The following is a 27,910-nucleotide window of genomic DNA, read 5'->3' as shown; positions in this document are numbered from 1 at the left end:
AACGTGCTAAATGAATTAGAGCTTTTTATTCTGCGAATAAGTCGACAAGTTAATCGTACAAACAATACATAATTATCCTTGGACAATACAAAATACAGATATCAAAGTTCAGTGACTTGAACCTAAAATGAACACAACAATACTAATAAAACCTACTAAACACAAATTTCACAGAATGATGTCATTCTCTTCGCTTGTTACGCCATTTTCCATGTTCGATATTGTAGTTGGCGATTCTTCCTTTCTTTCTTCCGTTATATCGTTTAGGGTCATGAAACTTGGCTGATGGGTTGAAGCTAGAAGCCTTGCCCACATTCTATCTGTTATCACAACCTTGTTTTGCTTCTCGGTCACTCTCTGCACACAAAAAAGAAAAACGATCAGTTGAGAGAATTCGAAGTTTGGATAAAGGCGCTGTATAGTATATGGAAATAAGTCACGGATGTTTCAGACTAATGGATAATAAAGTGCTAGTATAAAAAACAAGATCTCTGAGCAGCCTTACCAGCTCCATCAATACCTTATCTTTCCACTAGAAGATCATATTTAATGAGAAAGATACTCACATGAATCAAAAAGAAAAGGAAAAAAACACAACGCGGATATGAATAAAAATATTAGTATTAAGTCGTGGAGTAACTCACATAGAAAGGTATGTATGAATGTCTTCCATTTACGAGTCCAACAGTGAAGCCCGTATATCCTGCCATTGCACCATGAACAGCACTTTGAGCAAGTAAGGTGCAGTAAACATTGTCTGAGGCATTACTAGGAACAGCACGAATCATATAAGTTGGATCTGCAATATAATCCAAATGTAAGTCCGTTAGATCGAAGTTGTTAGTCTAAAGTCTAAACTGAATTGAATAAACAAGAAAAGGAAAGCGGAAAAATGCCAGTCCCGGTAGCCACATACCGATATACTTGAGATTTATGACCATCTTTTGTTTTCTCGAAAAGTAATCCTGAAATAAAAAAGTATAGCGTTATGCCATCTCTCTTTTGATATACGCAAGATTGAAATGGACTTATAAGGCGTTGCTATATCTATGAGAACTGAGGGTTTCTTAGTACATACCCTAATTCTCTCGGAGACCCAAAGACCAACATCTTGGAGTTGCTTATTCCCAGAAGCATCCTGATGGTTCATCTTTCGGATGCTTTCACATAAGAGCTCTTGTCCTGCACCTTCAGCTAGGACAATTACCATATGCCCGTTTTCCTTGAGCCGTTTCTCCATATATTCGAAAAGCCCACCAGGCCCTTCTAGATAAAAGGGTGATTCAGGAATCAAGCAACAATCCACGTCTCGGCTAGCAAGAGTAGCATACATAGCAATGAATCCTGCACCAATTGATCCAATTAGAATTACAAGATACGATGATGCATGAACTAGTCGAAAATTACTGAAACATATACATATATATATATATATATATATACATTTTGGAATGAAACTTACCGCTGTAGCGACCCATTAACTTGACAAGACCTACACCATTCTCGACACTTTCAGATTCAACATGTGCAGCATTAATGGCTCGTTGAGCTTCTTCAACGGCAGTATCAAACCCAAACGATCTATCAATTACCTGAATCCATATACAAGATGACAATTTCACAAACTAATTCAAGTTTAAAACCATAGAAGGAAAGAAATTATAAGGAAACTTCGGAAAAGAACTCGTAGTTTGAGACTTCGAAAGGAGATTACTGGAATGTCATTATCGATGGTCTTGGGTATTCCAGCAACTGCAACTTTGAGACCTCTTCTTTGTATTTCCTACACATTCAAAGTTATATTTTCAGCATACATGTAATGCTATGGGTAGATTACTCGTTTCATTTTAACGAAAAAAAAAAAGAACTACCTCAGAAATCACAGATGCCCCTTTTTGAGTTCCATCTCCTCCAATTATGTAAACCTGTATGTGTGTAATATGAAGAACACAATCCATATATCTGACGTAGAAATGAAAGATAGCCAAAAAGAAATGGAACACTATCGTGTTTTTACCTGGTTAATTCCGCGGTCTTGAATGCTGTCGACTATCTTTGAGGTGTCATGGCCTCCTCTTGATGTCCCCAGGATAGTACCACCTCGCTTGTGGATATCGTTTACAAACTTTGGTGTCAATGGGACAGTATTTCTAGCATAGAAACCACGATATCCACCCTACAAGTACCACTTCCCATGTCATTTTAAATCCCACTAAAATGTATTCAATATCGAAATTTACTTCTAATATGAGTGAGAAAGATGAAAATTTGTTTGTTGTGAGATCAAACCTAGTTTTAAATTTCAATCCTATTCTACTACTAATGGAAAGGAAACTAGCTCATATATACTTTACTAAAGCAAATAGAAGTCTATGTTTTGTTTGTTAGAAGATTACATGGAAAGATAGAGTTTCGATGTCTTAAAATCGTGAGAAATCTCACCTCTATACCCAAGACTCTGGTGACACCATACATGTGGTATAAACCACATACAAGTTCTCTAATCACTGTGTTTAGACCAGGGCATAATCCACCACAAGTTACAATACAAGCATGAACTTCATCTGATTCAAAATACACCTGAAAAACATCGAAAAATGTTTAATGAACCTCCTAGGTGGTTTTATTGTTCATTTGAAATTTTGAAATTCAACTTGATAAGAAAAAAATAAGCGACGTACCTTTTGTCGTGGTCCAGCTCTACGAAAATGTGTCCCTCTTGGGCTAGTCTTATGATGAACAATCTAAATATAAGCAGAAAACCAAGTTAACCCGGCAACTTTATCATTTAATCACATCGAACCAACTGAGTTGTGAGAATAATCCCACATTGACCAAAAGTATAATACCATCTACTAGTAGTCTTGTCTCTCCATTTTCAGACAATAACTTGAGTCGAATCGAAAATGAAGAAAACCATTAAACAGGTATGATTTCAGAGAAATATTATTACCTTTTGAGCAACAGTATCATCCAAATTAACAAAATACTGCCTGTAATGAAAAAACACACACACACACACACAAAAAGATTATCTTTTCATATAGTCAATTTTTTAATAAAAAATCATATGGAAGAAAGAAATAATGAAAAAACAACTTACTTCACAACTGCATAAGCTGGATTGACTTGTAATGGATTAGGGTAAGTCTGTGATCAGAAAATAATAATGTACTTGAGATTGAATCTCAAAATTCATAAATACTACACAAATAACTGAAATGTCTTACTGAAACCCTTAAAAAGGTCCAATCCTTCTGACCAATTAAACAAAGAACTAGTGTAACTAAAGTCAAACCAAAGCAATCAATCATAAACAGAGTTTTAGAGAGAGAAAGTTATAGGGTTCTAGAGAGAGAGAGAGAGAGCATACAGGGAGATCAGAGATGAAATCAGATAGATGAGGAACATCTTCAAGCACATAACCATAATCTCCTTTAACAATTTTAGGTTCAGATTTAGTAGTAGAATCCATGAGAGTTGATCTTGAAGAAGATCTACTAATTGAATTGGAGTTTGAATTATTATTAAAGAAGTAATTTCTAGAAGTAGAAGTAGGACTAGTAGTATTAGAAGGATCAAAACACCTAAATTTTGGAGTTGAAGAAGAAGAATTAGAAATTGAATCCATTTTTAATCAAACTAGATAAAGAAAAAGTACTAAGATTTTCAAAAGTAGTTGAAATTGAAACAAAAGAAGTCATATTTATAAGCTAAAAAAAACAAAATTAGGTGATGATTTTAATTAAAAGAAAGTTGATTGTGATTGGTGATGATCCTCAAAGAAAAAAGGAAGAAGATGAAAGAAAGATATTAGCTGTTTTTTTTTTAAGAACAGGATTGGAAAGTTTTTTCGGTTTTATTTTGTAACAGAGTTTTCTTTTCGTGGGGAGAAAGTAGGGTAATTATACTTCCGGGAGCTAGGTAGTTATATAGCATCCATCCTTCTCTTATTGACAGCCACGTATTTCGGTCATTATTTGACATTATCATGGCAAAAAAAATGAGCCTACGGTTCAAAAAGGGGGAAATTCGTTCTCAATCTTTTCTTAGCAAATAATGAGAAACAGGTCCAAATGTCAGGAAAGTACAATTTTTTCTGTGTTTTTTTTCCTACCACTCTTGCCTTTGGACGGAACATTTTCAACTTTCTTGACAATCTGATGCGACGACAGAAAAAACATTAAATTCCCGTACATTATTTTGTTTCTCTCTCTATAACATTCAGATTTCTTTCAAATTTTTATAAATGATGTCATTTTTTCCGAAATTTTGACCAAATTATTGGGATCCCGTCCATTATAGTTTGTTTCAATTCCCTTTCAATCTTCTTCATCATTCTTATTTTGTTTCAATTCCCTTTCAATCTTCTTCATCATTCTTATTTTATTTCAATCTTCTTCTGATATTTATACATACAAATATCTTCTTCATCATTCTTATTTTGTTTCAGATTTTATCTTCTTCACCTCTTTCAATCTCTAAAACACAAAATTTTTTTTGTTCTTTCTCTCTCTAAAAGTTTTCAGTTCTTATTTACTCTTCCTCTCTCTGTACAAATCTTTCGAAATCGATTAAATTATTGTCCGCTCTATCTTTTTGAAAGATTATCAACTTCTAAAAAATCTACCAAAACAGAAAAATAATTTTAAAGGGAAAGAAATCTGTTGAGATTGGAGAGAGAAATCTGAAAATTAAAAAAGAAAAGAGTGACAAGTTGGAGAAAAAAAAATTCGTAATTGGTTCAAAGTTGGAAAGAAAATAAAATTAAAAAGGAAAAAAGAAATAAATCTGGAAAGATTTGGAAACAAATTAAATAAATAAAAGAAATTGGTTCAAAGTTGGAAACAAATTTTCCTATACTTTCTTTCAAAAAGTGCTAGTACATAATCAAATGGCCAGTACATAAAACAATTCCTGGTACACAAGAAAATTCCCAGTACAAAAAGTGTAGTAAATAACCAAATGACTGGTACATAAAACAATTCGTGGTACACAAGAAAATCTCCAGTACAAAAGTGTCTCGTACATAACCAAATGACTCTTACATAGAACAATTCCCGGCACACAAGAAAATTCTCAGTAAAAAAGTGTCTAGTACATACCAAATGGCCAGTACAGAAAACAATTCCCGGTACATAAGAAAATTCCCAGTACAAAAGTGTCTAGTACATAACTAAAATGGCTAGTACATAAAACAACTCCCGGTATACAAGATAATTACAAAGAAAGATGTCTTATAAATTATCCTTGAAAATAATTTACGTTTTGGAAGGAATGTCTTATAATTGTCCGTCATATAAGGAGAGAATGTTTGAGAGAAAGAAAGAAGTTGAGATTGGAGAGAGAAAATATGTTTAAACACAAGAAAAAATACAGAGAAAATCAAATAAATGGGAAACTACCAAAAAATATATAGAAACAAATCAATGAAAAATTACCAAAAATGAGGAAAATTTAGATTTAAAAAGTAGAAAATCTGGAGAAAAACTGAAAAGAGAAAGAAATATGTTGAAATTTAAAGAGTTAATTCCTATATGGGCCCCTACTTTGTGACCAGCTTCCTTTATGGCCCCCAAATTTCTGAAAATTCAAATATGGCCCCCTATTTTCATGGAAATGTCATAACTACCCTTCCCATTAATATATTTTCAAAATAAAATTAAAAACAAAAACCTAAATTCCACCTCACTTCCCTCTCCACCACTCATCTCTCTCCAACTCACCTCTCTCTCTCCAAGTCAGCACTCTTTTCTCCGATGAAGGTCGTCGGCCGGAAAATTTTCCAGCCGGCGACCTTCAAACTAAAAAAAAAAAAGAATTTTTTTTTCACTCATCTCTCTCTCTCTCTCTCTCTAAAAATTCCGGCGAAGGGGGTTTCCCTTCGCCGGAATCTGGTCTGTTGAAGAACTTGAATCAACAACAGAATCGAAAGTAAATGTTCGATCTTCAACAGAGACATAATTAGAGGAAATCTTGCGAACTGTAGGGTGCTCCCCTTTCTCACGCCAACTACACGGTCTAATTCTAGCAACAATCTATCAAAAAAACCCTAAATTAGAACAAAAAGAGTATCAAACTTGAAGAAATAACTTCAAAAGCTAAGATTTAGAGTATAGCATTTACCTTAACTGATGGATCAGGAAGATTAGCTGGTTTAACATCTTCAGCTTCTAGAACAATACTGTTTTTACTGAAACTTACTGATTTGAGTGGTGATTTTTTCAAAACTGAAGGAGATACCAATTCATCAGTACCGATCTGAACATTTGGATCGATCGGAGGAGTATTTTGACTGTCGGATTGAGGTGCTTGATGGATCGATTTCGCTCTTTGGTGCTTGCCGGAGACAGATCTAGGAAGAAGATTACGGAGTGATTTAGTTAGAATGCTTCCTGATTGTCGATTTTCAGGAACCTCTACGTTTGATTTCATGGTTTCTGAACAGATCTGAAGCTAGAGAGAGAGAGAGTAGAGAGAGAAAATGGAGATGAAGAGTAGACAGAGAGAAGAAACTCAAATGTTGTTATTACAGAGCAGAACGATAGAAATGAAACTGAAAAAGTTATATTCATAAAGTTTTCAAATTTGAGTTTCTTCAACAGACCAGATTCAGATCAGAATAGGTATGTTGAAGAACAGACCAGATCTGGTCCGGCGAAGGGAAACCCCCTTCGCCGGAATATTTAAAGAGAGAGAGAGATGAGTGAAAAAAAAATAAAAAATTTAGTTTGAAGGTCGTCGGCCGGCGACCTTCATCGGAGAAGAGAGTGCTGACTTGGAGAGAGAGAGAGAGAGGTGAGTTGGAGAGAGATGAGTGGTGGAGAGGGAAGTGAGGTGGAATTTAGGTTTTTGTTTTTAATTTTATTTTGAAAATATATTAATGGGAAGGGTAGTTATGACATTTCCATGAGAATAGGGGGTCATATTTGAATTTACAGAAATTTGGGAGACATAAAGGAAGCTGGTCACAAAGTAAGGGGCCATATAGGAATTAACTCAAATTTAAATGAGAAACAAATGACAAGTTTGTAAAGAAAAATCTGGAAAGAGAATTAGAGATAAAATAGGAATTGGAGAAAAAAAAAAACAGAAAATTTTATTTTAAAGAGAGAAGTCTGTTGAGATTTGGGAGAGAAATATGTGTGGGAGAAAATAAAAAAAAGAATTAAGAAATAAATCTGGAAAAAAAAACAAAAATGGCAAGTTGGTAAATTTTGTAATGGCAATCTGTAAATTCTTGGAAAGTACAAGATTCGATGGGAGGTGTGTTAGATTATTTTTCAGAAAATTTCGCGTTTGCCGGGAATTTTTTATGGCACTTCCGTAAATTTCGAAAAGAAGAAGGGTGTTTCGGGATTTTCACGTACCCTTCCTACTATATGGACACGCCTTCAATTTTTTGCTAACAATAGATTGGGCTCACATTTTGGGCTCAATTTTGAGTTGTTCGTCCAAAACCTCATTATCATAGATAGAGGGTTGCTAAAATACAAAAATGATTTGGGGACTCCCTAGGCATCCTCCCTAGTGTACTCCCCTTCACAGGACAAGAGTATTTTGGTCTTTTCAATCTGACAAAAACTGTAAAAAAAAATATATATATATCAAAATGATCCTGTCCCGTGAGGGGTAGTACACTAAGGAGGATGTCCACGAAGTCCCCCTATTAACTATCTTGTCCAGAGGCAAGATAAAAGGAGTTTGAACAAAAGGTTTTAAAACTCCAAGGGAAATAAGGTGAGAATGGAATTCCAAGGGCAGAAATCAATTAAGGTACCTCCAAACAAAAATAGGAATTATGTGAAGGTAAAAAGTCCGAAGGGTCGCTATACATTTTGTGTCTACAAAACTTTTCCACCCTAATGCAGCCACATTTTCTTAAATGCAATGTCTAATATTATGCATTTTATATTATACACAATCTAATTGAAAAAATATGAACCAACACTTTTTTTTTCTTTTTAAATCTAATAACTCATCAGATTACAGACGAAAATATGATTACCTTTTGGCCCCTGAAATTTGATTTTTTGCACTGGAATTTGACTGTAACCCTGTAATAAAAACTAGTCTTGAGGTCATTCAAACAAACCTATAAAGAGCACGATGAGTGCATACCATATTTATGCCTATATAGAATAGAATGATATTTGAGGGAATCCACACTTCCTCAGTATCTCTAATAACTTTATGGTGTGTGCATAAATAGAGAAGGAGATGGTGGCCATCGGCCCAAGCAATTGCTGGTGGTGGGAGGAGGGGAGAAAAGAGAATATGAAGAAGAAAGAAAGTGACGAAAGATAGGAAGGGAAGGAGTTTTGAAGGGAGTGACAAAAAAGGAAAAGATTAATCAAGCATCGTCTTTACCTCGCTCTCGTAAAAGTGTTTTCGACGTTTTTGTGAAACTCGCATATTTTCCAACCTTCGCTGGGCGTAAAGTTAATGTGCAGGTCGTAAGTTTGCCCACACAATCTTTACGACACATCTTTTTCGTGACTTTTAATATAGTGGCATATGGCGAAGTGTTGTAGAGGGTCAGATACAGTCAAATTCCTATTTTTTATGGCTGAAGTCAAAGTGATATTTAAAACAGTCACATGTGGCATAAAAACATATTCAAATGCCCAATTGACACTCGTAAGGGAAGAGTAAGTTCAATGTAGGGACTCAGGTTCCGAATTTTGGGAGCTCTTTAATTTTTTTTAACTCCAATAACGGACTCCCTAATCCAAATTATGTACGTATCTGACGTACGTGTGCGGGATTTTGATTTCAATTTTCAACTATAAATTATTAATTTTAAATATAAAATAAAATTTTGATATTATTCTTGAGAGAGAGAATTTTAAAAATATGAAAAAATTAGAGAAACAATTGAAAAAGAAGATTTAAAACAATTTAAATTATAAATAAAATTTAAATTAAACAAATTTTTAGAAAAATAAAACAAAAATGAAAAATAATTGGGTGGATCTTTTTTTAGGGTTACACCCAACGGTCATTGCAAATCCCCCAACCCTGGCTCCCCGGTTGGAATCCCAGGAGCTGGGGCCCAGGACTCTTAATTTGAATTTGGGAGCCCCAACCCCTTAACTTTAGACTTGCTCTAAGGGATCGAACTGAGGTCTCGATAGGAATCTTTTTAATATAGAAAATATTGATGTGGACAATTGAGGTCTTCAATAGGTATCTCAAACATCAAACTTCTTTTCGGGACATCTTAGAAATAATGTTGCTACATTATTTTAATATCCGAACTGAGTTTTGCACTGGAGATTTTTTCTAACTTTAAAATTCGTAAGTGACACATAAAGTTTTTAAATTGAATCTTGCATTCAATGATTTGGATCGGGTTCCCAAACTGCCCAACCTTATTTGGATCGGATTGGTATGGTCGGTTCAGATACTAAATGTACAGCCATAGTTTTAAACATTCAAATCTGAGTCCATTGGTACATATTATGTTATTGGCAAAAGTTTCACATATTGATCAAAAAAAATCTTGACACGTATTAAACTTGAAAACGTATTAGAAGATTTTCCAAGGGAGCTCGATCAGTGGCTCACCTTTCCTTGTATAGTTTCACAAATGCTAAAGTCAATTTAACAAGAATTGTGCAACTCACCACTTATAGTTATAGAAGTTTGACCAAGATGTATGGTCGGCTCGAATGGAACACTCCTTTGTAGCAAACTGTCCAGATTTATTGTCAAAATAGTCCGTTAAATGATTAGGGGTTGTAGCAAATCTTTGGTTGATGGAGTTAATACTAAATATGTCTTGTTCGTATACACATATGTTTCGCATACACAAAATACATATTTAGCGGATAATTAAGTGTTTTTTACTTTTTTTATTTTGTGGGTATTTTTTGGCGACGGAATCTTATCACACCCCTTTCACATACAATTTTCCCCAAGTGTTGTTTGTATTTTTGTTATGGATAAAGTAAAAGACGTGTAACTTCTTAAGAGCATTATATGCAAGTTTATTTCTGACGTCAGATTTTACATTTGTAAATTTAATATAATAAGTAAATAGATCCTAGATATTATATTGTTTGCTAATAGAATTACTTTTCTGTGTACGACAAACTATTCAGTCGCTAGTCGTGGGTGCTGTATGATACTATTAGAGTGAAAATTAACTTAAAGTTTCAGCTAACAGCAGCTTGGACTTACTCCATTTAGTATAATATATGCGTTCAATGATGTATTAATAAAATAAACTAAAACTTCCATAATTCTTTCTTTACCAATTCAAAATATATATATAACAACATGAATAGGAATATTGGCCATCCAATAAGCATTAGTTTATACATTTGTGGAGATGACATCAAGGGGCACGCACATGACTTTACTTTCAATAAGTGTACAATTTCAATATATTATTCAACCCTTTTCAAGAGCTCATTAGAAAACACTTATTGTAATATTTGATTTTTTATATCAACGATATTAATTTTTAGCATATATTGTATTATATTCGGGAGCGTATATTCATTTTATCAAACTAGAAGAAAGTTGAGAGGCTATACTCTTTGAAGAAAGCTAATATATTGGAGTATTATATACGGGTGCGTATATTCGTTTTTTTGAGAATCTCGTCTCTTTTGTTAGGTTAGGAAGTCTAAATTTACTTCCAAACTTAATTGAATTGTCAGCCTTTTTCTAATGTTTGAACTAGGTTAAAGATGTTTATGGTTGATTGTTATAATCCAAAAATAATTAATCACGTAGAAAATACAGAAAAAATCCAATAAGTGGAAAAGTGAAGGTTGGGATGGTAAAAAATGTTAATTTACTATAAGAGTAATTTCTTTTTTGCCCCCTACTTTGTAACAAGTTTCTTTTTCGGCTCTTTATTTCTCATAAATTCAAAACTGATCTCCTTTTGTTAACACCGTCAGTGAATTTTTTTGTTTCCATAATTGGCCATATTAAAAAGTCATTTTATAAATTCAAAATTGACCTATTTTTAAATATGAGTTAATTCTCAAAAATTCTAACTATTTTAGAACAAATTAGGGGCTCAAAATAGAATTCATTTAAAATAAAATATTAAACACACCTCATCTTTCTCCTCCATCTCTCTCTCTCTTCCACATCATCTCTCCATCTCATCATCTTTTCGGGCGAAGGTCGCCGGTCGGTAAATTTCTTCTTCCTCTCTGTTCTTTTTTTAATTCCTTCCTCTTCTCATAGAGGTGCCTATAGACGCTCTTATGGACTAACACCATTACAAAATTACAAATCAGTTGCATTTTTCCATGTGTAATTATAGTGTCCTTTTATAATAGCAAAATGAGTATACTCCTCAGCTTTCATATTCCTTTTATTTTCTCAAACTCAATTCGACTCTTTCTTCATCTTCCTCACCTTTTCTTGTTCCTATATTTCACGGGTACTAATTGATTATTTTCCAATTATAAATAAAGAATAAATTGATCCAGTCATCTAAAAGTTTTTCCTTGAGAACAATTTGCCTATCCAACTTAGCCACGAGGGTGGCACGTGTAGGGTTCATTTCCACCCACTGGTTCAATTAATTAGAAAATAGTTTTAGTTGATTTTAAACTAAAAAGTTTAATTAATTTGATGGATTAGTTTAGTGCCCATGTTGCATAGAGGGATGGATAGAGAGATAAGTAGTAGTACAAGAGACATGCCATATGCAACAACGTCAACCATTACATTTAGTTTAAACACTGGCATGTTCTTTCATTTCTTATACTAATCATGGCCCATAGCATGAAATATGTATATTTTTTTTATTTGGGAAATTATATTGGCATCATTTGAGTTTCCAAAGCCAACTCCAAACTCTGAAATTAATGCTCTTCATTCTACTTGTATCCATCTAGTTAGTTTTTCGAAAAAAGAAAGGTAATGTCAGATTTGAAATAAATTAGATTAGAGAATGCAGAATCATCTGGTCTTTAAGTAACTTGTTTTATCTTTGTTTGATCAATCAGTTTATGTAGACCATCAAAAGTATCAACAATTTATTCTTGACGTGCGAACATCGATTACATGACGTAAAAACGTGCGAACAAAGAAATCGTGAAACCTCTGAACACAGGAGTGGTGCTTCCAAAGTGAGTCTGGGTAAGCAATAAAATATAGAGCGAAAGAGTCAGGGTGAAAGTAGCCATTGTAATTTGGAAGTTGGAATTTGGCATGACTCGTAGAGTGACCAGAACTCGACTCTAAGTTAGAAATTTACTTCATGTACAAAAAGGAAAACGGAGAATGAAGTCTAGATAGGTGTCAAGCTTGTGCTCTATTGGGTGCCCCTAAAATGCACTCTGCTTAACCAATTATATATTTTTTTTTGTTGAAAAACCGATTTGATATTAAGATGTGAAAGTTTGATGTCCCTCAGATATTTATTGAGTATTGGATATCAGACAGGTTATTCGATATCAAATACAAATATGTCAATGATGAACCCGGTAAACTACGGCTTACACTCTTAGCTTCCCCGATTCCTCCTACGGTTAATTTCATAAGAAGTCGCCCCCCCAATTAATTTCATATATCAACGTTACATTCAAATAAATTGTTACATTATTGAATCCTTTCACAAGCAATCCCTCACACACACATGTATATACATGTTTTTAAGTTTTGCTGGCATCATTGTAGTAGAGGTAGGATGATTTTCCATCGAATTTTGAGGTCAATCGATGACCAGTAAATCCGCTATAACAATTTTCATATGCTGCAATGCAAGTATCAATGACCCGCTTTGACATATGATCTTCTTCGTAAAATGGTTGCGCGACAAATTCATCGAAACTCATCCACTATATATACATATAAACACCAAAAACTTGCTTAGTATTTTTTAAAGTGTTACCATACAGAAAGTCGTGTCAACTAATTATTCAGTATCAACTTTTTTAGAACATTTTTTACTTGAAGATCTTGTCCCTTAGCCGAAATGACTATTCCTACTTTTTTGTCGATATTATGAGAATAATAATATGGTAAGCTAGCATGCACCATGAACGACTAATCCCCAAACACTTGAGACAATGTGAGAAAATCTAATCTATGTCATCGGGTTCTTTCTACAAAAGTATTTCAGAGAAAAAAAAATCTTTGGTGCTTTTTACCTTGGCGTCTTGAATTTCCTTGTCGTCAATGGCAATATCAAACGATAAAGGCCTAAGCATGCATATAAATAACAAGTCTGATTTTTCGAAAGCTATGTTATGGACGTGCCTGCATGTATGGGTAGAAAGAATTTCAATCAATAGGAATCGCAACTGAAATTACATTTTTATAAGGAAATATTTAGAAATCCCCAAACTAGTTTTTACCTGAATGCAACCACTTCTAAGAACTTGGTATCAATCTGATAAGAAGAAGAAAAAAATCAATGTAATTTCTAGTACGTAGGAGAAATAAGTAAGATGGTAAATTTTATGTTACTTACACCAGTTTCTTCCTTCACTTCTCTAACCACACCTGAAAATATTTCTTCGGACTAAAAACAAGTATCAAATTAGAAACGATCGAGTAGAATTACTATAAAATTAATTTGACACGGAAAAGGAAAGTCTTGTGTCTAAATAAATGATTGTTTAGGCTTTGTCCACTTATGGTATCAGATTTAGATTTAAACACTATACACTGAATCGATGTTATGTTTAATGTGAGAGGGCGTGTGAGATTAGTCATCTCAAATTAGTTTTTAGTTGCGTACAAATTTATTTGGAATTAGGCCCATCAACTCAGTACATCCGAGCTTTGTCCTAGCATGTTATTTTTTAGGCCCAATTGCTAAAGACACCCCTTTCCAACCTCACAAGTTAGGTTGTATGAGTATTTTAGCAATAGGCGTGCCACTTAGAACTTTCCATTCAATGTCAAACGATTCAATAATGTAACCATTTATTTATAGGCGCCTCCTATAAGTGTTGTGACCTCTGTCTACTCTCTATGAGTCACCAATTCAAATATTCTCAAACACTAAAGCCATGTTTGACATACAATAAAAGCATGCAATATCCAACAATAGCAACTTCATAATGTGATTTCTGGTAATTGCATTACCAAGCCGTATTGTTTGGTTTGATCAGGAATAAGGTAGACAAAAGATTAATTTTGGTCCGCAAATTATTTAATTGACGATTTCAAGCGAAAGATAATCACAACATTTCTCACCTTATGGTCTTGGAATTATTTTCCTTGCACGAAACACCATTTATAGAATGCGATTTCTGGTAATCGTATCTTTTCATGCGCGCCATATCGTGGTCAACCCCAACCATTTATAATTGGGGCCTTTACAATATATTAGTTTTATAACCACACTTCTATGTCTATACTAGTTTTGCTCAGTTTCTATGCACTTCAACTAATTGATCTACACAACTCTGAAGACACAAATGATTAATCAAGAATTACCTTGTTTATGTAACCAGTAGGCAGCTTCCAAACCCCCGAGCATCGACATGGACATAGCTTTTCTTTAACAACCAAAACCTATTTTTACCCATCATCAATTCAAGATCAATCAGTCTCACAAATGATCCCCTATACATATATATATATATATGGTTCATATATAGAGTTAAGAGACCTCTCTGTTTTCATTGATGACAAATCCTCCAACCCCAATTTGATGGGAAGGGCCATCAGGGAGCATGCATGGTCCATCCGGAATCCAATAGGTTAGCATCACATACCCTGCTTCAGCATGGTGATAATTGAAACCTTCCTGTTCATAATCACTCATTTAACACAAACTATAGCTCAAAAATGTAAATAAATAACACATTGGATTTCAATCTATGTACGGTTTAGCAATAGTTTATCGACGATTTGTATGTACCTTAATTGCAACATGAACAAGCTCAGACTGTTCTTTGAGTATCTTAAGCCATATTCCTTTCTTACCCTGCATTAGGTTTTACATTTAAGTATTTAAGTATTTGTTTTTGTTACTAAAGATGAGAAAATATTGTGAACCTTGGATTTCCAATTAGAGAGTGAAGCACGAAGCATCGATGCATATATATTTATGTTTGATGGTAATCGGTCTGAATCAACGATTATCCCTCCATACTCATCGTCGAAGGCATCAAGAAACCCTCCAAGTAGTCTTGAGTTGCAGCTTGGAGATGATAATTTAGGAGATATAACTCCTACTCTATTCCCATTAGGACTCTTCTTGTCGGCTTGTAATATTAACTTTGTTCTTGTAGAAGAAAATAAATTAAGTCTACCATATGAGACACCTATATACAAATACAAACCATTAGTTAATGGGCACTTTTGACTAGAAATTAATATACAAAAACAACAAGAAATGGGACTCTGCCCGCCCGCAGCTGAATTACGGTTGTTGATGTTTCCATAAAAGGTTTAGAGACAGAAAATGTTTAACTTTTTCTCTCTAAATCCTGTTTGGCCACGTCAACTTGGGGTTCAGCCGCTGCCGGGAGATGGCGGGCATCATTCTTGCAAACACGATATTATCAGATTAAAAAACATCAAAAGTTAGTTAACTTACCACTCGATAAACCAGGAAAACTGAAATTGGTTCGACCAACCATTAAGAATGGGTAATTTGTAGAGCAATATGTACTCAAGTCAATAGGCATTTTCGAAGATGATATGATCATTTTCGTAGACATTACTACTTTTTATATGAAGCTAGATTGTTGAGCAGTAGTATTGATACTATTCATATTTATATAGAAATGTAAGGAAGAACTGATAGAGAGTAATGCATATGGGTTTTGCAATTTGGTGATGGTCCAAAAAGAATGAAATAGGGTATCTTATTATATAGTTTTCATTATCATACAACTAGTAGCTATATAGTTAATAAGATATATACATTCGTTATTAAGTCCATTTCAATTCTTGCCAAGATGAACAATCTAGTACAAGTAATTTGGAGGGATGACAAACTAACTTTTCATGTATATCTTTTCCTAGTTATCCACAAAATAGAAATTTTTAGAGGTACATAATCTACAAATATTCCTTGTTAAAGATGATGATGATGATGATGATGAGAATGTTCTCTTCTTGCAAATTGAGATTAAATTCTTTAATTATTTGGTTCTTTTATTCTCTGAAAATATTCTAAGTTTCTAGTTATCCAAAAAAAAAATTAGTGGTGGAACTTTATTTGCTAAAATATATAGCAAGTGCATTTGATCCCATTATACTATTTTGATGGTGATTATATATAAGAGGTGAATTCTTTTCAATCACATGATTTTTATTCTTTTGACGTAACTATGTAATATAATGTAAAATCATGACGCAATGACTGTTTAAGAAAAATGGTATAGTAACGATATTTTAAAAGAAAAAGGAAAAGTTTATACGGGCAAAATAAATTTTACAATTGACACAAACTGTTAGATCAGGCAAGATATGATTTTTCACAAAAACACATTACTTTTAGGATTTTTGAGTTTAAGGTCCAAAAATAGGGGGTGTAATGAGCCATATATCCACTCCTAAATTAATAAATAAAATAAAACCAAAATAAACCGAAAATGTAAAATAAGTCTAAAAATTAACTATTTGGTGGGCCCCATGCATCAATCCTTTAACTATCTCTCATTTTTGCCCTTTCATAAATATTTTTTAACCATCGGTAAACCAAAGGTTTATACTGGTTAAGTTAATAACTCTTTCCATATATTTTATGAAAGGATATTTATGTTGGATATTTAATACCAATCTTTATTTCCATAAACTCCATAAATATTTAACCAAATCAGTGGATATTTAACAAAAATAAGTTGCACTCTAAAAAAAACGAGTTTCTATCTATGTAACTCTATATTCTTTGAATTCAAAAAAGTATATTATTTCTAAATCCGTTATATTTGATTAAAGGAACCTACCAAATCAATGGATATTTACTTAAAACGAGATGCTCAATCCCAAAAACGAATTCTCTCTCTGTAACTTTTTGTTCTTTGAACTTCAAGAAAGTATGAAGTTGTGATTTGTGTTTTATCTCTACCTCGATCTAATTAGATATCTACAAATTCATTTGTGAGGTATGTCCAATTTAAATTGATCATCAGAAATTATAAATCTCTATTACTACAATCTTCTTAAAAAAATTATTTATTCAAACAAAAAACTTATATGCAACATATCTTATCACTTTTTGGTAAAAAGTGAATGTTGAAATCTCTATTAATTCAATATTTTTTTCATAAAAAAGTTTTATAAAGTGAAATTGTGTTTGCTACATTTTCGATATTCTACTAGCATTTTCTACATTCTATTAGCATCTGTTATGAATTTGTTACAATAGGTTAAAAAGCAAATACTGTTTTGTTAGCATCTTATTGATTCTAATAACATTTTTTACATTCCATTAGCATCTGTTGAATGTATTTATTGCAGTAGGTTAAAATACAAATACTATTTTTCTAGCATCCTATTGATTCTACTAGCATATTCTACATTCTTTCAGTATTTGTTGAATGAATTTGTTACAGTAGGTTAACAAATACTTTTTAGTAATTAAAATGTATAAGGTGAAATTGTTTTTGTTACATTTTTCCATTTTCTACTAGCATTTTATCGATGCTAGTGACATCTACTAGCATTTTCTACATTCGTATTCTACTCTGTCAATCTCATTGATCTCACATGTAGTTGCGGTAGGTGGTCGATAGATGGTATCCCTTGTCAACATGCCATGTTTTGCATCAAGAATTATGATGGTGATACGACAAGTTTTTTTTGATCATTTTCACCAAACAAGTGTTCGTCAACACTTATCAATGTTATGTCTACCCAATACCAAATGATGATGAGCCAATGGATTGCATCGATGAAACAAGAACACTACCTCCGTTAACAAAGAGAAAACCGGAAAGACCAAGGACAGTAAGAAGAGAAAGCTCAGGAAATATACCCAAAAAAATGAGGGTTTGCGGTCGGTGTAAAAAACCGGCTTATCACAATAGTGTCTCATGCACGACAGCTATATAATAATTAACTTAAATTTTGATTATGCAGGTTTACTTATTCTGCTAGAAACATAAATATTCTACTTATGTCTTTTATATGTCTAGAGAATTTGATCAATGTTACCAGATTATCGTATTTAAACAAGCGGATTTTCCTATTTCCTATTAAATTGTATCAATGGTTACGATATTATCGTAGTTATACTCATATGTATTTGGCTAGAGTAAGTTACAAAATGTCGAAAAACTGAAAAATGCTGGTAGTGTTGGAGAAATTTAGTAAACATCTTACTAGTATCTTTATACCCATTGGACCATGCTAGAAAAATTTAGTAAACATCTTACTAGTATCTTTGTACGAACTATTTGTTTCCTTAGTTATAAATGTTATCAATGGATTCAACATTAAGTGTTTGAGTTCATCATGCCTTTGCCCTACCACGTATCATTATTGTATAGTTTCAGTAGTGTCCAAGAAATTTGAGTAACATCTTTATTATCGTATCTATGAACCTGTTGAACGACATCTAAAATATAATATAATTGTGGTATTATAGAACATTGATAAATAATCTCATAACTGCTCAAGATGTTAATCAAACTTAAAAGGGTTATTTCCCATATGGCCCCCTACTTTGTGACCAGCTTCCCGCCTGGCCCCCCACTTTACGAGAAATACCCATATGGCCCCCTTCCGTTATAACACCGTTACTCTCTCTCTTCCATTTCTTTTCTCTCTCTTCCAACATGTTTTCTCTCTCTGCCACCTCGTCAAAACCAGCCACCTCATCACCTTCTCCGGCAAGGTCGCCGGCCGGCCAAATTTCCGGCCGGCGACCTTCAAATATAAAAAAAAAAAATTCCTTTTTTTCTCTCTCTCTCTCTAAGAAAAAAAAAAAAAATTAAATTCTCTCTCCCCTCTCTCTCTAAATTCTTTCTCTTCTTCTTCTTCTCTTTTCTCTCTCTCTTCTTCTTCTTTCTCTCTCTCTTTCCCCCCTCTCTCTATTCTCTCTCTCTCGAGACCTCCGGCATAGTCGCCGGAGGTCGAACATAACAGTCTGTTCTGTTCTTCTGTTAGAACAGAACAGACTGTTCTGTCTTCGAACAGAACAGATTCTGTTCTGTTCAGATCTGTTATGTTCGAACAGATTCTGTTCTGTTCTGAAGAGAATCTGTTCGAACAGAACAGTCCGTTCGACCTCCGGCGACTATGCCGGAGGTCGAGAGAGAGAGAGAATAGAGAGAGGGGGAAAGAGAGAGAGAAAGAAGAAGAAGAGAGAGAGAAGAGAAGAAGAAGAAGAGAGGGAGGAGAGAAAATTAAAATATTTTTTTTTTTTTTAGAGAGAGAGAAGAAAGAGAAAAAAAGAAATTTTTTTTTTTATATTTGAAGGTCGCCGGCCGGAAATTTGGCCGGCCGGCGACCTTGCCGGAGAAGGTGATGAGGTGGCTGGTTTTGACGAGGTGGCAGAGAGAGAGAAAACATGTTGGAGGAGAGAGAAAAGAAATGGAAGAGAGAGAGTAACGGTGTTATAACGGAAGGGGGCCATATGGGTATTTCTCGTAAAGTGGGGGGCCAGGCGGGAAGCTGGTCACAAAGTAGGGGGCCATATGGGAAATAACCCAACTTAAAACATAAACATGTTTGCTAAGTTTTATCACATAGTCCGTTACAAAATACAAGTTAAAGTACTTAAACATTTTTCTCCATATATCCTTCGATTCATTCAGCAACAACCAAGTTAGTACACCCCTCTTCCTTTGCGCTAGTTTTGTTCAATCATCTTTTGGCATCTCGTTAGGAAAATATTTATAATTCGATTCGATATAAAGTTCTTCCATGTGCAAAATCACATACAACCTACAATCAGGCCTGTCAATGTTCAAATAACAAACCAATTCAACATCTTTGAATTGTAACCATTTATACGTTTCTATAAGAAACTAAAAAATGCTAGTCAAACAAGTCATTTTTCTTATGAAACCAGTTTTGAACAGTAACCATTTCAAGGTTCTATGATAAACTTCAAAAATGCTAGACAAAAAAATGACATTGTTTTTACAATCCAATTTATTCTCTCATTTTTTTTCCCATATTACACCATGTAATGTTCTATGGTTGTCAAAAAAATCAGGTTTGACAGGTAACCATTGATAAAGTTTTATAAGAAACTTAATAATGCTAGACAAAATATTAAGTTTTATTGAAAGTAACTATATTCTGGATCTAACACTATGCTTGAAAGTCTACAATATAAAATCCTAAATTAGATAGAACCCTAAATTGTCGGTCTAAAATAAAAAATTTAAGCAGAAACCATTTATTCAAAGAAATTACACAACAACAGAGACAAGGTAATAATACAAATTTTTTGTTGCATGCAAAAAAGAAACATACTCTTCACTTTGAACTGATTTAGGATTTTGAAAATAACTTCCACTAAACCACTTCGAAACAACTAAACCCTAGAAATTTCTTATTAACTAATCAATTTCAGAAAAATAAATCATAGTTAAAGTTGTAAAAATCAAAACCTAATTCGTTTTGTGTTGTAGAAATCAATTTAAATCATAAACTAAGTTGAAGGAACAACAAAAATGATGAAAACCAAAATAACTTACTCTTTACTGTTGATGATGATGAACAAAACCAACAATGGATTCTTCCTCTCTCCTACTCGATGCTTTCTCCCTCTCTCTCTCTCTGTTAGGTTTATTTTGGGCGTGTTTAAGATAAGAGTTTCCCTCTCTCTCTCTCTCTTTGGTTTGATATTTGAGGAAAAGGCAACTTTTTTTTGGTTATTTTTTTGAAACAGAAATGGCTACTTTTTTTTGTTATGCTAAACGAAAAAGACAAATTTTTTTCGGGGAAAGAAAGTTTGTTTTTAAAGAAATAAATGTAATGAATCTATATATTATGGTATCTTTTATTTTGGGTTGTTTTTTTTTTAACTTAGGATAGGTTAGGCAGTAAAAGAGAATAAGAGGATAGACATGTAATTTACTTTGAGTGGATTTATTTTCTATTTCAGATTATCTTTGGTCTCTAGACTCGTTGATCATGCGATTTTGGACTTAAATCTCATCCCCCGTTTATCATTTTCATCCTTTAATGAATCATCATGCACATCTTGATCAAATAGAATGGGACTATAAGCCGTTTCTCCAGTTGAGAGCGTACCCTCAAAGAGTTGCTCCAACTCCTTAAAATGATTTAAAGGCTGATTTATAAACTTTGCAACCCTCTTATCTTTCTGTACATGCAAAAAGAAAGAAATTAAATTATTACTTACGATATACTAAACTTAATAAACTAGTCTTTATCTTAAATATGTTACTTGCCTCAATTATAGTTTCCCATATCTCCTCGGGCCAATCGAATGTTCCTTGATCAGCGTTGTAACCATGACCAGTCTTATGTGTGAGTTGTCTCCAAACCATATACCCACTCTTCAGAGAACACCACTTATTCTTAAGGGTCTTTTGGTCATAGTTCTGATTGTATTTGTTATTCAACACACTGCTAATGTTAGACCAATTTTTTAGAGAACTTCCAGCGTAACCAAACACCCCAACCGACTCCAAACATAAATCGATGAAATCTTTCTCCATTGTCGGATTCAATTTCCAAATTTGCATATTTCTTTTTGTCTCTTTCTCGGCAGACTCTTTACGAACAATATTTAGCTTTGACATTCTTTTCATACAAAGTAAACAACACAAAAAGATTTAATAGATTTTGAGATGATTTTTACCGAAGTATTTCATCTTCAATAATGAATTGAACTTGTTTATATAAATATTTCATCTTCAATAAATAATGCACGAATAACATAAAAAACATAATATTTTTTAATGAATTGAACTTGTTTATATATTAATTAATGAATATTGTAAAATAACTATGATGAATGACCTTGTTTATATATTCTCTTTGATGATGTAAAAAACTATGATGAATGAATAGCAAAAAGATAAAATAATATTATACTCGTAATTAATTGCATAACTTATTTAATCTAAAAAAAACTATGATGGAGACAAGACATATCAATCAAACAATAAATTAATTAAATAATAAGAAAAACTTATGGAGTACCTTATTAGGTATCTTCTTCTCTCTAGCTCTTTCTCCACCCGGTTGTTCCTCCCTTTCTCACAACCAACTTTTTAGATTTTAGGGTTTTAGGTCTTTCAACAAAAAAAAGATTTTAGGATTTTTGGTGATTGTCAATAGGTATAGAGTTTAGGGTTGTAGAGGGTTATTAATAGGCATGTCTTTTTAATAGGTAAACCTCTCTAACATTAATAGATAGGTTTTTTCTATTATTATTATATTAGGGTTTAGGTGGTTTTGGGTCTTTCAACTAAAAAAAGGTGGTTTTGAGAATGCTACAACAACACAAACAGTTCTCTCTCAATCCCTGTCTAGTATAACATTTTAGTAGCCTATTTTCCACGTTTCCATCTACACTTTATTGGTGGGCAGCAAAACAGGAAAGCATGGGGAGCGGTGTGTTTTTTTTTTATTTGAAATTGTCAACGGGTTGAAGGGCCCGACCCTTTACACAACTAATGAGTCAGAAAATGACGAATGAAACAATAAGAACTTATAAAGAAACATATCAGTCAGCAAATTAAGTATGCCTAATTCTAATTACACCCCTCTGGTCATCTCTCACTAGCTTCTTTAATTCCTCAGGCATTGCTTCTGGGGTCATCTCAATCATTCCATTTGCGGGCTTCATTTTTTAGAGGTAATCTGCTGCCTGGTTTATTTCCCTATACACGTGCATAATAGAACACTCCTCGAATTGCTCCCATAATAATTTGATTTCTCGGACCAATCTCTTGATCTGCCACGGTGGTGGTTTCTCTGGGTTTGTGAGGATAGAAACAGTAAGCAAAGAATCTGTTGCTATCTTGACCCGAGTTCTACCATATTTCAAAGCCAATTGGAGCCCTAACCGGACTCCATGCATTTCATGAGTTATTACTGACTCTCTCATTGTAATGGCTGCAGCTGCGACAATCGGATCTCCATTATAATCACGCAATATAGCACCAAACCCTCCATATGACGAATCAAAAGCGCCATCTGTATTTACAAGAATCTGGCCAAGTTCAGGACCCTTCCATTTACATGTAGTTGCAATTTTCATGGTAAGTGGGAGTGTTAGATTCCAACGATCCATGATTAGCAATGCCTCGCTCGTTTGGGTTGCTTTCTGTTTCCATGATGTCACTTTAATCTTGACCGCTCTTATCACTTCCTTTAAGGTCTCTCTGTTGGAGCTTACTTTTTTAGCTTAGGTCTTATATGTATTTTTTAGCACTTAGAAAGTAAGTGCAAAAAAATAAGCTCCAAGTTGGAGCTTACTTTTTTGCACTTACTTTGACCTCACTTACAAGTGATTTTCACTTATTAAGTGAAAAAACAAACAACCTAAAATTGCCGGCCCGCACTTATTAAGTGAATTTCACTTAATAAGTGCAAAAATCAAACACCCTCTAAGCTTCACCAATATGATTAACTTGTAAATATTTCAAAGTAAAATATGTTAAGAAAGTAGTAATTAGTAATTTAATTCATGTTCGAAGATAAAATATAAAATTAAATGAAACATAAAAATAAAGTATAAAAAACTAAAACAATTATTATTAAATTGTCTTTCCTTTGCGTTTGAAACTACTTCCCCTTACAAAGCTTGATATCAAACTTAAACAACTCTTAGCATTGGATAGTATCTCTCATCTTCATTATCATCATCAACAAGAACATCTTCAAGAGACTCAAAACGCATCTCTTCTAGCCTCACAATGGAATCATCTATGTGTGTATGTTCTAGGGGTGAACATCGGTTGGATAACCGATTTTTTGGTCCCATCCAAAGGTCGAACCGCCGGGTTCGGTTATCCAAAATTTCAGGCCGAGCCAAACTGGCCATGGTCAACCGAACTTTCTATGAGTGGTTTGGTTCGGTTGGATAACCGAACTACCTGCTACATTCTCCTGTTATGCAAAGAATCAAATTTTTGGCTTATAAGTTATACCTGAACAACCTGTTACATTCTCCTGTTATGCAAAAAATCGAATTTTTGGCTAATAAGTTATAACTGTTGCAATTATATACTCATAACAAGATGAAAATATGTCTTTATCACAAACCATTAAGTCTTAAATCTAAAATAAGTTATCAACATTCGAGTACAACAAAAAGTATGATAAACATAAAGTCAAATTAACAAAGAAAAAGTTCAAAACGTAGATTTTCTTATTCCTCTAAGTCCTTTCCTTCCTCGTACTAAATCAAGATCAATTCATAGCTCATCATCAAAATCAAGATCATCCATATTACCCAAGACACCCTGGAACCCAAATAATATAAACCACTTAGAATAATATAGCTAAAAGAAAGAAAATTATAAACACAAAAGAATATTATAATATCAAATATCTGATGCACCCGAAAAGGTTGGACACCCAAGCGGAAGTATCAAGTAGTAACCGGTAAAACCTGAGTCGGTCCAAGGATAGGAAGGTAGTTTTGATATCGAAGGGTTTTATCCGTCGATTTAGGTATTAGGGTTTACTTAGACAAAAATATAAAGAAACAAGATAAACGGGAATTTTTGATTAATAAGCAATAAACGAAGAAAACAAGAAAACTAACTAATTATCAAAGTAAACGGGCGAGAGAGATTCGAGAGAAGTCGGGGGAGCAAGAGTCGGGGAACAACAAGTAAGAGAGGTGTCGAAGTCCGAGAATCCGATCTGGTAGACTTACAACTATGTACGGACCAATCGAATGGGTTGATGTAAATCTAGTCTCGATTCCTAAGGTGGATGTTCATAAGCACTACGTAAGTCCGGAGATAATACTTAGTCAAACAAACTTCCTAAACGATTAAAATCGAATCATCGAAAATGTCGTCTAGTCGCCTAATCGATTAACTATGCGAAATACTTGATAAGACACATGAAAAACGATTGAAACAAGTAATCGAAATAAGAGAACATCGATTTATTATCAAACCATTAAATCATCACATAAATAATCACAAATTTATCACATTTGATCACATAATCAACACACAAGAGTTAGCTAAAATGTTGAATGAACAATAAATGAAAAGAAGATGAAGAGAGAATCCCCCTTTTCCGATGTGGTGCGAGGCTAAGATCGTCGGGAAAAATGAGCGTTTAGGTGCAGCCGATCTCCGTTTAGCAAAAATCAGGGTTCCCCATAGTAATTAGCATCATCTTCTTCTCCATTTATCACAAACCACCATTAAAGCTTCACCTAGCTTTCTCTCTCTAATCATTTTCAACCAAAAATCAAATCGAACACAAGGGGTAGCAAGACCATGACATGGGGAGTAAAAGCCCTAAGGTTTCCGGCCAAGAAAGTGCCCGGAACACCTATAAAAATCCGGCCAAAGACAAAGAAATTCCGGTCAAGCCAAGATCCGGCCAAATCCTAGCAAACCCGAGCATCCTCCAGCTAGTAGCCGCATCCGGTGCAAGGTCCGTGCTGTCCCGAGCTATGGAGCAGCCATCCCGTGCGATGTACAGCTCGTCCCGTGAAGAAGCTGCTGTTCAGAGCAGCTCATTGTCCCGTGAAGAACAGCCCGTGTTGTTCTTGTTGGTGCATGTTGTTGCCGTGCTAGTCCCGTGCTCGTCCATGCTTAGTGCTCCTACCCGAGCTGCTCCAATGGAGCTCAGGCTGCTGTTCTCTAACAGCCGCGACCTTGTTCTTCCGGCCAAGACTAGGCCGGCCTCATGTGTTGGCCGGCCTCTCCTTCTCTTCCTCTCTCTTCAAATCCAAACCCTAGAAAGCCCTCAAGAACAAACAAAACCTAGCCTCTTTCTCTTTCCCTCTCTTGTTGTTAGCTTTGTGAAGAAGATGAATAGTAGAATAGGATCCCTTTAGACTACTTCAAACCCTTGACTTTGTCCATCATTAAAGACTCTTGACTTGGACCAAAAAGGGTGCCCATAGAATCTCTATTATTCTCTTCCTATTGGGCTCTTGGGGTTGGGCTTCTTTCTAAAACAAGGGAGTGCCTTCATCTTGTCTCTACATTTAGAACCAAGGGGGTGCCTTCATAGAATCCTTGTTTCAAAACCGAACCTCGACTTCTTTCATTCACAACTTCTCCGTCCGAACTCCGAATCGACTTCCGTTTTCACCGTCGAACTCGTCATTGACTCCACTTGTTGTTTGACTTCTTATTTTGACCAAAATGACCAAAATACCTCTGGTGCTCTTTTCTTCCCTTTTGCCGCATAAGATGAAAATGTGATAATTTGCTCTCTTTATTCCGACTTTAACACCAAACTCCAAATAAACTACCTAGCAATAAAAACACATAAATAATTAGAAATAAAACCCGAAAAGAACTAACTCATCAAAGTTAAGTGACCTAAATGTGGCATTTTCACGCCACATCAATATCACATTAGCAGACTCAAGCTCCTCAATCTCATCCATGAAAGCACAAAGATCAATCCCTGAACTAACTCATATCCAGTTCTGTGTGCACATCAATGCTTCTACTATTCTTGGTAACAAACAACTTCGAAATGGATCAAGGATTCGTCCACCTGTGCTAAACGTTGATTCAGAAGCCACGGTAGAGACCGAAACAACTAAAACAGCTCTTGCAATACATCATAAAACTCTGAATTTTGTAGAATTAATCTTCCATCAAGCTAAGATATCGAACCGAGACTCCGATCGACTCTCACATCCTTCCATTACTTATTAATTTCAGTTTTGTATTCTACACTATCACTTTCCTTAACACACTTCTCAAATCCAGCTGTAAGTGTGTTTCAATGTCAACCTCTTTACCATCATTGCTATTTTCAACTTGGTGTGTGGTTTCATTTACACCTTCATTGGTACTAGGGTAAAGTAACTTATATTCATCATATGATTCTTCTAAAGTTTTCTTTACCTTTGATGTTAAGCACTAGCTTGGTCATCACCATAAAGCACTTTCAAAAGATATCGTAGGACTGTTTCCTTTTGTCGTGGATCAAGTAATGTAGCAAGAAAAAGAACCGGGTTAATTTTACCATAGTCACCCCAGTATTTGTTACAGTTTTCTCTCATATTCTTTGCTATTGACCTAAAAAATTGATCCTTATTTCTGAGCACAATCTTATTTGAGTATGAATCATGCATAATTGTCAAACAAATGAATCAGATGTAACATATAGAGATCTAGAAAATTGTAAAGTTGCATCATAAAAAACTTTCAAGAATTTAATAAGAGCACGAGATACTTCCCAATCCTCTTCTGTAGGAATCCCTTTCTTCTCACATTCACCACACTCACGGACAAACATGCTATCTTGAATCTTTAATCGCTTAAAAGCTCTCTGAAATGGGTCTGCACTCTCTAAAATTAGATAAGTATAGTTCCATCTAGTAGTAACATCTAGACACAAGTTTTTCTTTGCAGTTATTTTCTCTCTTTCAACACATTTTTTGAACTTGTGCAATCTCCCTGGAGAAGCCCTAACATATCTCACCATATTTCAAAATTTGTCAATTGATGACCCATACTCCTTGAGCCCAGCAGTAACAACAAGGTTTAATATATGGGCGCATCTCATGTGCATAAAGAGACCCCCCATTATCGACCCCTTCCAAGTGTTTACTATTTTTGACAAATGTGCCACAACCAGATCATTAGAGCTAGCATTAGCAACTGTAACTGTGAATAATTTGTCAATTCCCCATCTAAGTAGACAAGATTCTACTGCTCTACCAATCATTTCTCCTTTGTGGCTCAAAACTTGGCCAAAGTTCAATATTTTCTTATGATATTTCCATTCACTATCAATGAAATGAGCAGTAAGACACATATAATTAAGATTTTGCACAAAAGTCCATGTATCTGTCGTAAGACACACTCTTTGACCA

The 27,910-nt window shown here is 34.2% G+C and overlaps 4 protein-coding genes across 5 annotated transcripts; all 4 read right to left on the bottom strand.

Moving 5' to 3' along the window:
• Positions 1–7: 7 nt before the first annotated feature.
• On the bottom strand, positions 8–3,915 carry LOC147556706 (ATP-dependent 6-phosphofructokinase 6-like). The gene is made up of 13 exons (XM_086657619.1): positions 3,374–3,915; positions 3,104–3,150; positions 2,954–2,993; positions 2,682–2,744; positions 2,443–2,580; positions 2,018–2,176; positions 1,872–1,925; positions 1,715–1,783; positions 1,463–1,592; positions 1,079–1,344; positions 917–965; positions 645–799; positions 8–357 (listed from the first exon to the last, which is right to left on the bottom strand). The coding sequence occupies exons 1-13, from the start codon at positions 3,629–3,631 to the stop codon at positions 169–171; spliced, it is 1,617 nt and encodes a 538-aa protein (XP_086513745.1). The 5' UTR covers positions 3,632–3,915; the 3' UTR covers positions 8–168.
• An 8,595-nt stretch (positions 3,916–12,510) lies between these two features.
• On the bottom strand, positions 12,511–15,971 carry LOC147556705 (nudix hydrolase 8-like). 2 transcript variants are annotated; one of them, XM_086657617.1, is made up of 9 exons: positions 15,533–15,971; positions 14,989–15,257; positions 14,852–14,917; positions 14,600–14,737; positions 14,425–14,502; positions 13,451–13,501; positions 13,335–13,369; positions 13,128–13,236; positions 12,511–12,815 (listed from the first exon to the last, which is right to left on the bottom strand). In XM_086657617.1, the coding sequence occupies exons 1-9, from the start codon at positions 15,654–15,656 to the stop codon at positions 12,630–12,632; spliced, it is 1,056 nt and encodes a 351-aa protein (XP_086513743.1). In that variant the 5' UTR covers positions 15,657–15,971; the 3' UTR covers positions 12,511–12,629. The 2 variants fall into 2 exon arrangements, with proteins under 2 accessions (XP_086513743.1, XP_086513744.1); XM_086657618.1 differs by having other exon boundaries at positions 14,989–15,479; positions 15,863–15,971.
• Positions 15,972–21,031: 5,060 nt separating this feature from the next.
• LOC147556704 (uncharacterized) lies at positions 21,032–21,668 on the bottom strand. The gene is made up of 2 exons (XM_086658688.1): positions 21,315–21,668; positions 21,032–21,226 (listed from the first exon to the last, which is right to left on the bottom strand). Exons 1-2 carry the CDS (start codon positions 21,666–21,668, stop codon positions 21,032–21,034), a joined length of 549 nt encoding a protein of 182 aa, XP_086514814.1.
• Positions 21,669–27,171: 5,503 nt separating this feature from the next.
• Positions 27,172–27,519, bottom strand: LOC147556703 (zinc finger BED domain-containing protein RICESLEEPER 2-like). The gene has a single exon (XM_086658687.1). The coding sequence runs from the start codon at positions 27,517–27,519 to the stop codon at positions 27,172–27,174; it is 348 nt and encodes a 115-aa protein (XP_086514813.1).
• Positions 27,520–27,910: the final 391 nt, after the last annotated feature.

This window comes from Eschscholzia californica, unplaced genomic scaffold (assembly GCF_041429995.1).
Source record: "Eschscholzia californica isolate CP2 unplaced genomic scaffold, dmEscCali1.0.p SCAF_2, whole genome shotgun sequence".
In the NCBI taxonomy this organism is placed as follows: domain Eukaryota; kingdom Viridiplantae; phylum Streptophyta; class Magnoliopsida; order Ranunculales; family Papaveraceae; genus Eschscholzia; species Eschscholzia californica.
Note: the sequence above shows the minus strand (reverse complement) of the source record. Positions and strands in the feature narration are given on the sequence as shown.

Excerpts from the sequence above, each read along its gene's own strand:
- LOC147556706 (XM_086657619.1), bottom strand. The coding sequence starts at position 3,631 with ATGGATTCAATTTCTAATTCTTCTTCTTCAACTCCAAAATTTAGGTGT. Across the intron at positions 1,784-1,871 it reads GGGCATCTGTGATTTCTGAG|GAAATACAAAGAAGAGGTCT; the intron begins GTAGTTCTTTTT and ends TTGAATGTGTAG. Across the intron at positions 800-916 it reads CATAAATCTCAAGTATATCG|ATCCAACTTATATGATTCGT; the intron begins GTATGTGGCTAC and ends ATTATATTGCAG.
- LOC147556705 (XM_086657617.1), bottom strand. The coding sequence starts at position 15,656 with ATGTCTACGAAAATGATCATATCATCTTCGAAAATGCCTATTGACTTG. Across the intron at positions 14,738-14,851 it reads TTGTTCATGTTGCAATTAAG|GAAGGTTTCAATTATCACCA; the intron begins GTACATACAAAT and ends GATTATGAACAG. Across the intron at positions 13,370-13,450 it reads AAGTGAAGGAAGAAACTGGT|ATTGATACCAAGTTCTTAGA; the intron begins GTAAGTAACATA and ends TCTTCTTATCAG.
- LOC147556704 (XM_086658688.1), bottom strand. The coding sequence starts at position 21,668 with ATGTCAAAGCTAAATATTGTTCGTAAAGAGTCTGCCGAGAAAGAGACA. Across the intron at positions 21,227-21,314 it reads TATGGGAAACTATAATTGAG|AAAGATAAGAGGGTTGCAAA; the intron begins GCAAGTAACATA and ends TTGCATGTACAG.
- LOC147556703 (XM_086658687.1), bottom strand. The coding sequence starts at position 27,519 with ATGGTGAGATATGTTAGGGCTTCTCCAGGGAGATTGCACAAGTTCAAA.